General features: G+C 37.2%; 1 protein-coding gene across 1 annotated transcript in view; it reads right to left on the bottom strand.

The window, feature by feature from the left end:
- The window catches only part of LOC308311151 (large ribosomal subunit protein eL15-like), a 35,312-nt gene that overhangs the window by 18,993 nt on the left and 1,202 nt on the right, over nucleotides 1-15,117 (bottom strand). The window contains exons 2-3 of the mRNA XM_080757712.1: nucleotides 12,351-12,513; nucleotides 11,129-11,266 (exon numbers count right to left, since the gene is read on the bottom strand). Of these exons, the coding sequence (XP_080613838.1) occupies nucleotides 11,129-11,266; nucleotides 12,351-12,476 (264 nt within the window). The 5' untranslated portion in view covers nucleotides 12,477-12,513. The remainder of the gene's footprint in view (nucleotides 1-11,128; nucleotides 11,267-12,350; nucleotides 12,514-15,117) is intronic.

Genomic DNA, 15,117 nt, shown 5'->3' with positions numbered 1-15,117 from the left:
CAAAATACTTTTTACAAAATACTTTTTACAAAATACTTGCAGGCAAATTATCTTGGCAAATTATTTTGCAGGCAAATTATTTTGCAGGCAAATTATTTTGCAGGCAAATTATTTAGGCAAATTATTTAGGCAAATTATTTTGCAGGCAAATTATTTTGCAGGCAAATTATTTTAGGGGGCAAATCATTTTGTCAATTTTTTTGTCAAATTTGACAAAATACTTTTTACAAAATACTTTTTACAAAATACTTTTTACAAAATACTTTTTACAAAATACTTTTTACAAAATACTTTTTACAAAATACTTGCAGGCAAATTATCTTGGCAAATTATTTTGCAGGCAAATTATTTTGCAGGCAAATTATTTTGCAGGCAAATTATTTAGGCAAATTATTTAGGCAAATTATTTTGCAGGCAAATTATTTTGCAGGCAAATTATTTAGGCAAATTATTTAGGCAAATTATTTTGCAGGCAAATTATTTTGCAGGCAAATTATTTTGGGGGGCAAATCATTTTGTCAATTTTTTTGTCAAATTTGACAAAATACTTTTTACAAAATACTTTTTACAAAATACTTTTTACAAAATACTTTTTACAAAATACTTTTTACAAAATACTTTTTACAAAATACTTTTTACAAAATACTTTTTACAAAATACTTTTTACAAAATACTTTTTACAAAATACTTGCAGGCAAATTATCTTGGCAAATTATTTTGCAGGCAAATTATTTTGCAGGCAAATTATTTAGGCAAATTATTTAGGCAAATTATTTTGCAGGCAAATTATTTTGCAGGCAAATTATTTTGCAGGCAAATTATTTTGCAGGCAAATTATTAGGGTTTTGGCAAATTATTTTGGCAAATTATTTTGCAGGCAAATTATTTTGCAGGCAAATTATTTTGCAGGCAAATTATTTTGCAGGCAAATTATTTTGCAGGCAAATTATTTAGGCAAATTATTTAGGCAAATTATTTTGCAGGCAAATTATTTGGGTTTTGGCAAATTATTTTGCAGGCAAATTATTTTGCAGGCAAATTATTTAGCAGGCAAATTTTTTTGCAGGCAAATTATCTTGGCAAATTATTTTGCAGGCAAATTATTTAGCAGGCAAATTATTTTGCAGGCAAATTATCTTGGCAAATTATTTTGCAGGCAAATTATTTTGCAGGCAAATTATCTTGGCAAATTATTTTGCAGGCAAATTATTTTGGCAAATTATTTTGCAGGCAAATTATTTTGCAGGCAAATTATTTTGCAGGCAAATTATTTTACAAAATACCTTTTACAAAATACTTTTTACAAAATACTTTTTACAAAATACTTTTTACAAAATACTTTTTACAAAATACTTTTTACAAAATACTTTTTACGGTAATTATTACAGGCAAATTATTTTGCAGGCAAATTATTTTGCAGGCAAATTATTTAGGCAAATTATTTAGGCAAATTATTTTTTAGGCAAATTTTTAGGGTTTTGGCAAATTATTTTGCAGGCAAATTATTTTGCAGGCAAATTATTTTGCAGGCAAATTATTTTGCAGGCAAATTATTTTGCAGGCAAATTATTTTGCAGGCAAATTATCTTGGCAAATTATTTTGCAGGCAAATTATTTTGCAGGCAAATTATTTTGCAGGCAAATTATTTTGCAGGCAAATTATTTAGCAGGCAAATTATTTTGCAGGCAAATTATTTTGCAGGCAAATTATTTTGGGGGGCAAATTATTTTGGGGGGCAAATCATTTTGTCAATTTTTTTTGTCAAATTTGACAAAATACTTTTTACAAAATACTTTTTACAAAATACTTTTTACAAAATACTTTTTACAAAATACTTTTTACAAAATACTTTTTGGCAAATTATTTTGGCAAATTATTTTGGCAAATTATTTGGGCAAATTATTTGGGCAAATTATTTGGGCAAATTATTTGGGCAAATCATTTTGTCAATTTTTTTTGTCAAATTTGACAAAATACTTTTTACAAAATACTTTTTACAAAATACTTTTTACAAAATACTTTTTACAAAATACTTTTTACAAAATACTTTTTACAAAATACTTTTTGGCAAATTATTTTGGCAAATTATTTGGGCAAATTATTTTGGCAAATTATTTTGCAGGCAAATTATTTTGCAGGCAAAATTATTTTGCAGGCAAATTATTTTGCAGGCAAATTATTTTGGGGGGCAAATCATTTTGTCAATTTTTTTGTCAAATTTGACAAAATACTTTTTACAAAATACTTTTTACAAAATACTTTTTACAAAATACTTTTTACAAAATACTTTTTACAAAATACTTTTTACAAAATACTTTTTACAAAATACTTTTTACAAAATACTTTTTACAAAATACTTTTTACAAAATACTTTTTACAAAATACTTTTTACAAAATACTTGCAGGCAAATTATCTTGGCAAATTATTTTGCAGGCAAATTATTTTGCAGGCAAATTATTTTGCAGGCAAATTATTTAGGCAAATTATTTAGGCAAATTATTTTGCAGGCAAATTATTTTGCAGGCAAATTATTTTGCAGGCAAATTATTTTGCAGGCAAATTATTAGGGTTTTGGCAAATTATTTTGGCAAATTATTTTGCAGGCAAATTATTTTGCAGGCAAATTATTTTGCAGGCAAATTATTTTGCAGGCAAATTATTTTGCAGGCAAATTATTTAGGCAAATTATTTAGGCAAATTATTTTGCAGGCAAATTATTTGGGTTTTGGCAAATTATTTTGCAGGCAAATTATTTTGCAGGCAAATTATTTTGCAGGCAAATTATTTTGCAGGCAAATTATTTTGCAGGCAAATTATTTTGCAGGCAAATTATTTTGCAGGCAAATTATTTTGCAGGCAAATTATTTTGCAGGCAAATTATTTTGCAGGCAAATTATTTAGCAGGCAAATCTTTTTTGCAGGCAAATTTTTTGCAGGCAAATTATCTTGGCAAATTATTTTGCAGGCAAATTATTTTGCAGGCAAATTATTTTGCAGGCAAATTATTTTGCAGGCAAATTATCTTGGCAAATTATTTTGCAGGCAAATTATTTTGCAGGCAAATTATCTTGGCAAATTATTTTGCAGGCAAATTATTTTGGCAAATTATTTTGCAGGCAAATTATTTTGCAGGCAAATTATTTTACAAAATACTTTTTACAAAATACTTTTTACAAAATACTTTTTACAAAATACTTTTTACAAAATACTTTTTACAAAATACTTTTTACAAAATACTTTTTACGGTAATTATTACAGGCAAATTATTTTGCAGGCAAATTATTTTGCAGGCAAATTATTTAGGCAAATTATTTTTTAGGCAAATTTTTAGGGTTTTGGCAAATTATTTTGCAGGCAAATTATTTTGCAGGCAAATTATTTTGCAGGCAAATTATTTTGCAGGCAAATTATTTTGCAGGCAAATTATCTTGGCAAATTATTTTGCAGGCAAATTATTTTGCAGGCAAATTATTTTGCAGGCAAATTATTTTGCAGGCAAATTATTTTGCAGGCAAATTATTTTGGCAAATTATTTTGGCAAATTATTTTGCAGGCAAATTATTTTGGCAAATTATTATTTACTATTATTATTACTTTTTACAAAATACTTTTTACAAAATACTTTTTACAAAATACTTTTTGGCAAATTATTTTGGCAAATTATTTTGGCAAATTATTTTGGCAAATTATTTTGGCAAATTATTTTGGCAAATTATTTTGGCAAATTATTTTGGCAAATTATTTTGCAGGCAAATTATTTTGCAGGCAAATTATTTTGCAGGCAAATTATTTTGCAGGCAAATTATTTTGCAGGCAAATTATTTTGCAGGCAAATTATTTTGGCAAATTATTTTACAAAATACTTTTTACAAAATACTTTTTACAAAATATTTTGGCAAATTATTTTGGGGGCAAATTATTTTGGGGGGCAAATTATTTTGTCAAATTTTTTGTCAAATTTGACAAAATACTTTTTACAAAACTTTACAATACTTTTGGTTGTTGAGAAACAGCTCCTAAAACATTATTTGACACTTTTGGTTGTTGAGAAACAGCTCCTAAAACATTATTTGACACTTTTGGTTGTTGAGAAACAGCTCATAAAACATTATTTGACACTTTTGGTTCAATTTCCCCGCCCATACGCATCAAGTCTACCGAAGTATCAGGTGAGAATGTGACCTAAATCTCCTAGAGAGAGAGAGAAGCTCACCGTCTAAGCAATACACCTGCAGCACCATGTTAGCCTTCTTCCTATTGGCCGTCCACTCCAGCAGGGACAGCGGGTAGGTCCGTGCGGTCTCGAGGGCGGGGCCTGCACTCAACTGGGACTTCTGATTGGCCTGGATGAGTCTGTGTTGCAACAGCGCCTGGCAACCAACGGGGGCATGGTCAGACACAAACCTGTAGGGTCAAGGGTCAAGGGAAGCATTAGATTTATTCAGTAGTTAAGTAAGGTCAAGTAGATCATTATGATGCCTTTGAATGTCCTCACTCATTGCATGCCATATTTGTTACTTACCGCATACAGTGTTACAAGACACACACACACTACAACAGACACAGACACACACACACACACACACACACACACACACCACAACAGACGACAAACACACACACACACACACACACACACACACACAATACAATAGAACACAACAAGTATAATATAATAACAAAACAAAGACACAGGGCCATTTGCACCAAGAAAGATTAAGCCTTAATCTGGTTTAAATCAAGGTTTATCTATTAATCCAGTTGCACCAAACTTTAAACCTAGTTTTCACTAATCCGGTTTAGTTTTAAACCATCCTTTTAATCTTGGTTTTGTTTTTTTAATCTTGGTTTTAATTTTCACAGTAAACCTGGATTAATGTCAATCCTGTTGCACCACTACTTTAAACTTTGATTTAAGTATCAATAAGGGATTAATTCTAAACCAGCAGGAGAGGAGGTTTAATTGAAAACAACATGGCAGCATATATACCTCTACGTGTTTGTTGTTGTTTGGGAAACTATCGGAGGAAGTGGTGGTGTGTGTGATCGACGGAACAGATCTATAAACCTACCACGCACCACGGAGTGACCATACGTCTGTTGTTTTTTTTAGCGAGCGAGACGACTTTTATTATTATATATATTTTTGCTGCAGGCACTGTAATTTAAACATTCTCAAATATGAATGAAATAGTAATGCTAATGATGCTCACGACTGCTGCTGTTTATTTACAGCGCAAAACCAAGATGGCGGACACACAACAAAGTTTAATCCATGAATTAATCACAGTTTAAAGTTTTAATCACAGTTTAATGGATTTTAATCACAGGTTAAGGATTTAATCACAGATCTGTTGAGCAATGCTTAAAATTAAGTGGTGCGACACAACTCGAATTAAAATTAATCCTTGATCAACAAATCCCTGATTAACACTAAACTAAACTTTATTTAATCTTTCTTGGTGCAAACGGCCCTAAGACTATATAGTGCTTCTTTGTTTTAGTTTTCCGCCAGCTGGTAAAAAACACTGTTCATGTCAATGAAAGTTACATTCCGAGGTGTTTAATATTAAAACAAACGTCTTGTAACAAACACTAGCAGCGTGCTTGTTTGGGCGTGTCAGTGACTGTGTGTGGTGGTGGTGGTGTGCAAGAGGTGGCACGCACGACCTGATGACTTAAATACATGCACGTGCGTTATTATGGATCCCACCGCAGCTCAGCCTCAACAGAGCTGAATCCGTTTTTATTCTACGGTCTCTGTCGCCCTCAAGTGGACAAAATCAGTAACAGGCCTAGAACCACAGTATGTTTCCTCTGCTGCCTTAAATGAATTACCTTTTGTAGGGTTGAGTTGAGTAAAGTTATATTTGAAAATAGGGTTAAAAAATATCTATAACATAAACATATAACAGACCACACAATGTACTTTGAAATAACTTAAAATGGATAATAATTAACCCATGAGTTATAGTTACAATATTTAATTACTGAAGGTTAGTTCATATTGAACCCATTGCAATTTAGGCTGCTTGTTTCTTGTGTTTGTTGACACCAACAGAGAAAGAAGCATGTTGTTATTATTTTCTTATGAACACCAGACTCTGCACAACAAGCTATGAAAAAAAGAGAATACAGAAGAAACATTTAATTCTTTAAAACTATGGATGGAGCTGAAAATATTCACCATTTCAGCAACGCCAAGGAGCGCTTTCACCAAACAATAGCTGTGGAAATAGTGTATTTGGACTTGTTTACAGGTGGAGAGGAACTTTAATATTTCACCACTACACCCATAGGTGTCCCTGACAGACTTATCACACGTCACCACCAACCAGTTCATTCATTGAGCTGACTACAAGTTAAAAAAACATTACACTAATCTACTGATGTGGTAGACAATTAGTGGACAATAAAACACTGGATAAAACATCAGCACTCGACTGCAGTAATAAACACAGATCAAATAATTTAAGGGCACTATGATCGCTTCACAGGATTCCCACACATTTTTACCAATGAATTTACAGAACCCAATTTCCAGGAATATAACAATTCAGTGCAATGATGAGTCTCTTACTCCTATGTGCAACAATGCCCAAAGACAGGCAGTGTAGCAACAATAAAGCATAGACTATAGAACGGTATGATCGGTATCATTCTATTCCAAATGTTGCCTAATGTTTTTCTACACCACCTCTCCTAGGACATAGGATAAGGGCCGATTCATACTCCTATTTTAGAGCCGAATAAAAGTCGGTTCGGCTCTGTAGAGCCTACAATTTGAGGTTCGTGGGGGGTGGGGCGGGTACCGTCCTAAAGTCGGCTCTTCGGTGCTACTGAAAATTTCTGACGAGCCGAAATCATTTCGGCACTACAGCGCCGAAACAGCGGTAAAAATAGGAGTATGAATCGGCCCTTACTCTGCAGCACGCTGTGAGCTTGTAGATCGGTTCATTTTTGTCAGTGTCAAGCTGTGCTTCATTTGATGCTGATTGCCTTCATTTTACACTCTCAAGACTTGAAGATCTAATAAGGGTCCATTTGGTTACCAACTGATATCATTTAGCTGTATGGGGACCACCTGGAACCACCTCACGGACCACTGGTGGCGAATCACTGCCTTACAATATTAAATATGAAGCAAATATAGATTGAAGTGCTTCGACACAAGACTGAATGGAAAGCAAAATAAAAGAACAAAGTGCTCGTCACTGAACGGTACTGTAGCCCAATTTATCTTGTGCTTAAAGCAAACTAAAATAACAAAGTGCTCGTCACTGAACGGTACTGTAGCCCAATTTATCTTGTGCTTAAAAATGCTCATTATTTATATAAATAATGTTCTATCATTTAGTTCAACAATAAAATGTTGAAATGTATTATAGTTGTATCAAATAATGTTATATTCTTTAATTCAAACAATAAAATATGTATTTAATTTAAATACATAAAACATTTATTATTTAAAATAACAAATGTTCATAGCTGAAATTAAATTGTATGTCCCGTGAGCTGTGCAACCCGGACCACGCATCACAGCCAATATTTAACCCATTTTGGGCGGGAACCCATTTTGGTGTTTTAAGCATTGTCATGCTTTAGCTGTTGAAAAATAGCAGATCTAAAGCTCATAGCGCAGCACCGAGTGCCACACTACAAGCTTGTAGGTCTGATATTTTTGAAAAATCGTGAAAATGTGGCACAAATCTTTGAATATATATTCTTTCAGAGGGAACATTTTTAACTCATATTTGCTTCCCCCATTTTTCCCCTCACTGTATACGTTTCTTTTCCCTTTTTGCTTCCTTTATGATTAATTCCTGTTCTGTTCTTTAACTATATAGAAGTGTCTATTTGTACGTCTCTAAATGTTTTGATGAATTGAACATGGTGGACCCTGTTGTAAACTGTGTAATGCAAACTGTTAATAAATATTTCAATCAATCAATCAATTCTGGATTTGATAAGCGAGAAACACCAACACACACTCACAAAGTCACCCAAGTGAAAAACCAATAAATATACTTCATATAAAAAATAAAAAAAGTGACCAAAGTGTTCCTGTGCCTCAATGTCAGAAATGTGAGAGTTCACCGGAGGTGGGAGGAGCATTAAATGCCAACCTGGATGAAAACACAATCTCCTCCCCTCAGTGGTGTTGGTGATGGCTCACAGATGCAGACGGCGGCTGCAGGTCTTTGCTCTCTGTGTCCGAAGCAGAGTCGATGTCCTGCGTCTGCTGTTTCATCCACATGGCAGCTCCTCGTGTCTGAGATATAGAAACAGAAAGTTAGCTCCTCTAATGCAAGTAACTGACAATATATACACAAACTCTGATGAGGCAGCATCGCATTGTTTGAAAAAAATCACTCCTGTGTGAAGTGAGGGGCTTTTTACCAACCCTTATCATCTCACATCATGACGATATCATAACATAACATATATATGTCGATTTGCTCAGTGACAGACAAAACAGACACTGTTCATTGTTAAGTTAAACGCCCGGGGGTATTTATTACATTAACCCATTCAAGGACGGGAACCCCTTTTGGGATTATGTTATGCTTTAGCTATTGAAAAATAGCAGATTTACAAGCTCATAGTGCGGCACTAAGTGCCGCGCTACGAGCTTGTAGAAAAATTGTGAAAATGTGGCGTGAATCTTTGAATATATATTCTTTCCCTGTGGACGTTTTTAACTTCAATCTTTGCTTCTGGGGGGTCTCTGGAACAGATAGGGGTCCCGCGGCCAAATACAGATAATTCTGGAGGTCCTTGACATGAAGAAAGTTGAGCACCACTGACATACTGTAGATCGACAACAACGGGAGGTATGATTAATTCTAACGCGACTAGCGGTGGGCCGTCTAACACATCATCTTTGCTTAGAATTGGACGGAATTATTTAGATTTAGATTCACGCCAGCCTGTGGAGCGATGCGATGGGTTTTGATATCAATACATCACCGTCCTTTTATTAATCTCAGTCCTGGGCGACGAGTGTTACTAATTGATAGGATGGAGAACTCCGTTCTTGCCGCTCGGGTGTTAATGGCATTTAATGTTTGTGTTAGTGACAAAACAAACATTAAACTCTGTCCATTGTCAATGGACAAGACAAACATTAAACTCTGTCCATTGTCAATGGACAAGACAAACATTAAACTCTGTCCATTGTCAATGGCGTTTTGAATGTTTGTCTAGACAAGACAAACTTAATTAAATTAAACATAGGAGGGGCCAGCGCCCCTCAAAAATAGAATATTTTGTATTAGCTTTAATATGTCATGTTACTTAAGGACTGGGATCTGAGATGATGATCATTACTGTGTCTACAGTACCTGCCCCTGAGATGTCTATCAGTGAAAGATTCAATATAAAGAGGCTTTTTACAAAAGTTGTGGGGCATCTTATAAACTGGGTGGGGGCGCGAGACGAGCAGTGACGCTGACGCACAATGAATTTGGCTTAAAATAAAACGGCGATATAGCTGCAGAAGATAGAGGAGCGCATATTGGATTGGTCTTTTATTTAACAATTAAACAGCGCCTGAACCAGGCATTACCTCTCCATCAAATAAAAATATATATAATCCAAACTCCTCTGTCAATTGTAAACGAACGGTAACATGAATGAACTCTTCAAGACACTTGTCAGAAATAAAATCAACCACGGTTGATTTGATTGATCATAAAATTAACGTGACTGTGAGTGTGTGTATGGGAAAAATATATAAACTTCACAGATTATAGATCACTTGGAATTATAACAATCTGTTAAGTATTGCCTGAATAATGCCACTGGTGAAATCCCATTTTTTATCGACATGCGATGCCGATGGAGAAATCCCACATAGTTAAATTACCGATGAAGAATTATAATCCAAGGTTTGTCAATCATATTATGGTTTATGGTTGAAAGTAAACCATAATAAGTAAACTTTAAGAAGAGATCTGCAGTCATTGTGCTGCAGACTGCAGTGCAGAGTGCATGAGAGCAGCTCCGCTTGCTAATTGAGTTGACATTTGCGCAAACTTCACTGCATGGCATTACAGTAATTAGTTATTTGCCAGCACCTGCTCCAATATAGGCCTAAATCGAACTTTATTTATATAGCACATTTAAAACAATAAAAGCTGACCAAATTGCTGTAGGCCTACAGGCTGAAACAAGTGGAGCATCACCATCGGCGCACAAAAAAAAGCATAATTAAAAGAAAAAACACAGGCAAATAGTATAGGCTACATAATTACAATAATATGATCAGGTGCAATTAAATGCCAAAGAGAAAATTAAAGTGTTTTGGTCTGGGTATGTAGGAGCTGCTCTGCTGCATGGGAGTTCACAGTGATGGAACAGGTCAGTCTTCAGACAAGAAAAAAAAAGATATCGCTGGCAACGGCAAAATCAATTCTCTGCATCGCCAAAATAAAAATATAGGCCTAGTTTCATTTGTGCCATTATACTCTCAGCCAATATGCACAACGCAGCGCATGAGATTGCAGATCTTCGAATTTCCGGTGCGCGCACAAGTATAATGTACACCGCCAGGCTCCACAAGGTTCTCAGCGCAATGGCGCATCGATAAAAGTTGGGATTTTATAGTGGCATTATTCAGGCAATACTCAACAGATTGTTATAATTCCAATCTGTGAGTTTATATTTTCATTTGGGTGTAAGTAATGTTTTTATATGACTTATCAAACATGGTAGCCTATATTTAATGTCCACTGAGCTGTGGTGCGCTTGCCTACACTCTCAATTAGGGATTTTCCCAGCGGTCATTTTCACTCTCGTGTAGCCTACAACCTTTATTCAAATAGGGTATTTTAAAATGCAACCACACTTTCGATTTATTTTTCCTGGCTCCTGGGACTGCAGCTGCACTTGTTCAGTTGACTTCCTTGTTAACACGGGGAAAGAGGAGGCGTTGCGAGGTGCTGCGAGGCGCAAGCATGGGGCCGTCTCGGACCAAAAGCGGACGCTTTTTTAATGACTATTCGATTCAAAATGTTAAAATCGATTCCCGTGCGTATCAATTGAACGTCGATTAATAAAAAAAATTGGGTCAGCCCTAGTCCACACTACTACTGTACACTATCCCAGGTTAGGGTCAGACTCACCTCAGCGGTGGACTGCAGGCTGCAGGGCGAACATGATCTGGTTGACTCCGTGGTGAACGGGCTTTCCGTAGGTGGCTCCCTTCGGTACGGGGCGTTCACGACCATCACGGCGCACACGGATACGATAGATGACGTAGCCTGTTGAAACAAAAAAAGATATGATAATGACGTAAACATACGCTAATGACGTAGCCTGTTGGAATAGAACACAGTGCTGCTGTTTTTGCTTGTAAAATGTGTTATATTGATTTCGGCAACACAAAATCTTTCTCAAATGTCATAAATACATATACCTAACATCTTACATATACCTAACATCTAAAACAAGTACTGGTGCCTTAGTTTACTCATACGTTAATCTAGATCATGAAATGTAGCACATTTGTAAAAAAAGAAAAACGCTTCAACTAACGTAAATGGCACCCAGCACACTGAAACATACACACAGTGCTGTGCCCTGAGATGGAGGGATCAGCTGACCACTGCATGTCTTGTAGTTGAAGCGGATGTCAGATGTTTATAGGGTGAGCAGGAAAGGTGACAGCACTGAGCCCTGGGGAGTGCCTGTGATGTACACCAGCACCTCCGAACAGACAACCCTGCAGTCTCACATACTGCAGTCTGCCCCAGAGGTTCTTGGATCTTAGATCCATGCCACCAAACCATGCCCCCCCCCCCCCCCCCCCCCCCCTTCAACACAAGCTTCTGCAAGCAGTTGTGACCGGATAGTTTTGAAGACACTGGAGAAGTTTAAAAACAGCATGATTCTAACTGTATTGCCCAGGGTGTCAAAGTGTGTGAATGCCTTGTTTAGCATGTAGAATAGATGACATCATCAAACCTGGTATGCAGACTGAAGGGGGCCAATGTACTGATTGCACGGAGATGATCACAGTTCCTCCCCGTCTTCAGGGAGAGGATATCGTTTGGATCAGCCCCTCATCACACGTAGAAAATGCATGTTTTGGCCAGAAAGGAATCTTTTTCCTACCGGAAATAAAAAATACTTTGTTACTCCACTGCGCCCCTGCAGATATTAAAAAATCCCTTTCTGGCCAAAATAAATGCATTTTATACAAGTGGTGGGGAGCTCAGAGTGGAAAGTAGGCTTTCTAGTAATAACACAAGCCGCCTGTAGCCCAGCCTACAGACCCTACAGACCCAGTAAACACTCACCCTGCTAGGCCTTGTAGCCCAGCCTACAGACCCAGTAAACACTCACCCTGCTAGGCCTGCGGTCCTTGTCGGGCCTGGTGGGTCGGGGGGCTCTGTAGAGGTTGGACAGCTGGCGGTACTGCAGCAGGAAACGCATCACGTCCGACTGCTTCTTGCGCCACAACTCCTGCATGTATTTGTACGCCGACTACGCTCCCATCTTGGTTTATCTGCAGGAGGAGAGACAGCAGGACAGTAAGACAATGTACTTGTACAATAATACTTTCCGTCAAGAAATTATGTGCAGGAGTTTGGAAGCGCACGTCAAAGTCACCCTGCGCACCACCTGTTTCGAATTTGCACATAATGCAGGAGGCAGCAGTGCGCCCCGTTAATAAAAACGAGTGCTTCCAAACTGCAACACTTAGAAAAAGAATCACCTGCACAGAATGTCTTGACAGAAAGTAGCTCATATTAACAATAACAACATGTCTACGGTGGATTTTTATGACACACAAGCTCGGCAGATTGAAAGAGGATAATTCAAGCTTGGCCTACAGCTGCAATGTTGGTGAGTTTAATGTCGTTTAAGACAAGCAGATCGCAAACGCAAATTGGATGAATGGGGAGTCAATGGAGGGTATTGCAACTCTAGATTCATCCCATTATAAAAAAATCTAGAGTTGCAAATTGCTGCTAGTCTATCAACTAGGCTTGATAGATAGCCTGGTATAATCTGGGCTTTAAATGAGCTGTACTGTACTTTGAATGTTTGAACGTGTATGAAAGGTGGTATATAAATAAAATTGCCTTGCCTACTTGCTCAGACTGATATAGACTGTAAAAGGGTAACACACACACACACACACACACACACACACAGTCTGTATAATCATTCATAGGCTACTACTCATTGTTGACAGAACATACTGTATTAATTTCACACTCAGAGATGATAGATAATTAATTCACTGTTCATTCAGTCACTGACTGAACATGTGACTCATTCAGAGATAAAGTGGGGTATTTTGAGGTAAACCCACCTTTTTAGACTCCATCATGGCCCATAGCACTTACCCCACCCCCTTAGATAGCATTTGATACAGACTTATAGCATGTTATGAAGACAGCACTATAATTGCACTGTACGTAGTCATAGCACGTCATAGTACATATGTATAGCATAGTATAGTATATATGTATAGTTTATATGTATAGTTTCATTATATATATATTCCACTGTTACTTTCTTAGCTTACGCATGTTTCATGATAAATGCTTTTTATGTGATGTATTCCCATGCTTTTTTGTTCTTGCTTAATGTAAATCGCTCTGGATTAAGAGCGTCTGCTAAATGCCTAAATTGTAAATTGTAAACTGACCTGAATGGAATGGTCTCTCTCTCTGTGTGAATATCTCTCTCTGTGTGTGTGTGTGTGTGTGTGTGTGTGTGTGTGTGTGTGTGTGTGTATCTGTATTGACAGATGCTCTCTACCATTAACAATGAAGCTAGAGGCCATTAGACCAATAGCACTGTCTAAAGTCCAACACTTTTTCTCCAATGTTCACCTCATGCAGAAGGTACTAAGCGAAATGAACAACAAAACAGTGAGCTTAGTACGTAAGTGGTTTTCCCTGAACACACACAGCACCCGTGACATTATTCACCATCCTCAGTGGGGGGGCGGGCTGGGTGTACCGAATGTGTCATGGATCTATATCAGCATGCGCATAGCTCATCTATTAAACATGCTGAATAATGATGATAAGGATGTTAGGGAGCTAGCCAGATCTTCCCTGTTCCTCGATATGACGAGACGCAAGGTCCCCTTAGCCAGGGAGCCACAGCCCCACTTCCTTGGGTTCAAAAGGAAACCCAGTGGGAAACTGGACACTCGCTCCCCAGGCTTCGGTGTCTCGTCAGATTGGCCGGATCTGAACGACCTCTGCATCCAAGCCGGTGTGTCCCTGGAGTGGGCGCGGCCTGACTCTGAGACTGTGGAGGTCTCTGAGGACATAATAACTGACCTTCTCACCTCTGTTAGAGCAACAGTGACCTACAGCGGACACAACCACCTGTTGACACCTAAGGGTGCCCGGCGGACCCTGTTGGATATGTTCCAACATCGGCAACAACAACACTGGACTGGACTCAAACTCCAGGGGAAACTGGCTTGTCTTTCCCATGCTGACCACTCTGTTTCCCATTCATTTATAAGAAACACTGCTCTCAATGAGGACATTATCACCTTTACAGTAAAAGCCAGGCTACAGATCCTTCCCACCAAACTCAACCTCTCCCTCTGGTTTCCCTCCACCCATGCACCTCATTGCTTGCATCACACCACAGGGCTTGTTACAGAAACCATGTCACACATTCTGAATGGCTGTTTTGCCTATAAAGGGCTTTACATAGCACGCCACGACAGAATAGTTGATCTCATAACTAAGGACATATCCAAACATTTTGCACTGTCTGTGAGAATGTACAAACATTCCTGTGTCAAACCTTCCATGTTTCAACTCTGTACTGAAAATACTGACATTTTTGCACATCTCTCTGCTAACACACCAGATGTTGTTGTGGTTAATGAAGAGAACAAATCAGTTTTCATTCTTGAAATGGCCTGCACCTTTGACTCTAGCCCCGCAAGCAGAACCCGAATGTAGTAAAGTTTCTGACACTTTTATGACTTTACTGCATTGGGTCCTGCTTCACGTGGGGCTGTCGCCAGTTACGCACAAACAAATACAATGTAAACACGCCATGAGACGGACTTCTGCGCGCTTTTACCATGGTTATTCATGTATTGACTTACGAATGTGCGAACTAT

Source organism: Protomyctophum bolini, assembly GCF_963924005.1.
Source record: "Protomyctophum bolini genome assembly, chromosome: 23".
Classification (NCBI taxonomy): Eukaryota; Metazoa; Chordata; class Actinopteri; order Myctophiformes; family Myctophidae; genus Protomyctophum; species Protomyctophum bolini.
The sequence above is the reverse complement of the archived record's forward strand: the minus strand, read 5'-3'. Positions and strand labels throughout refer to the sequence as shown.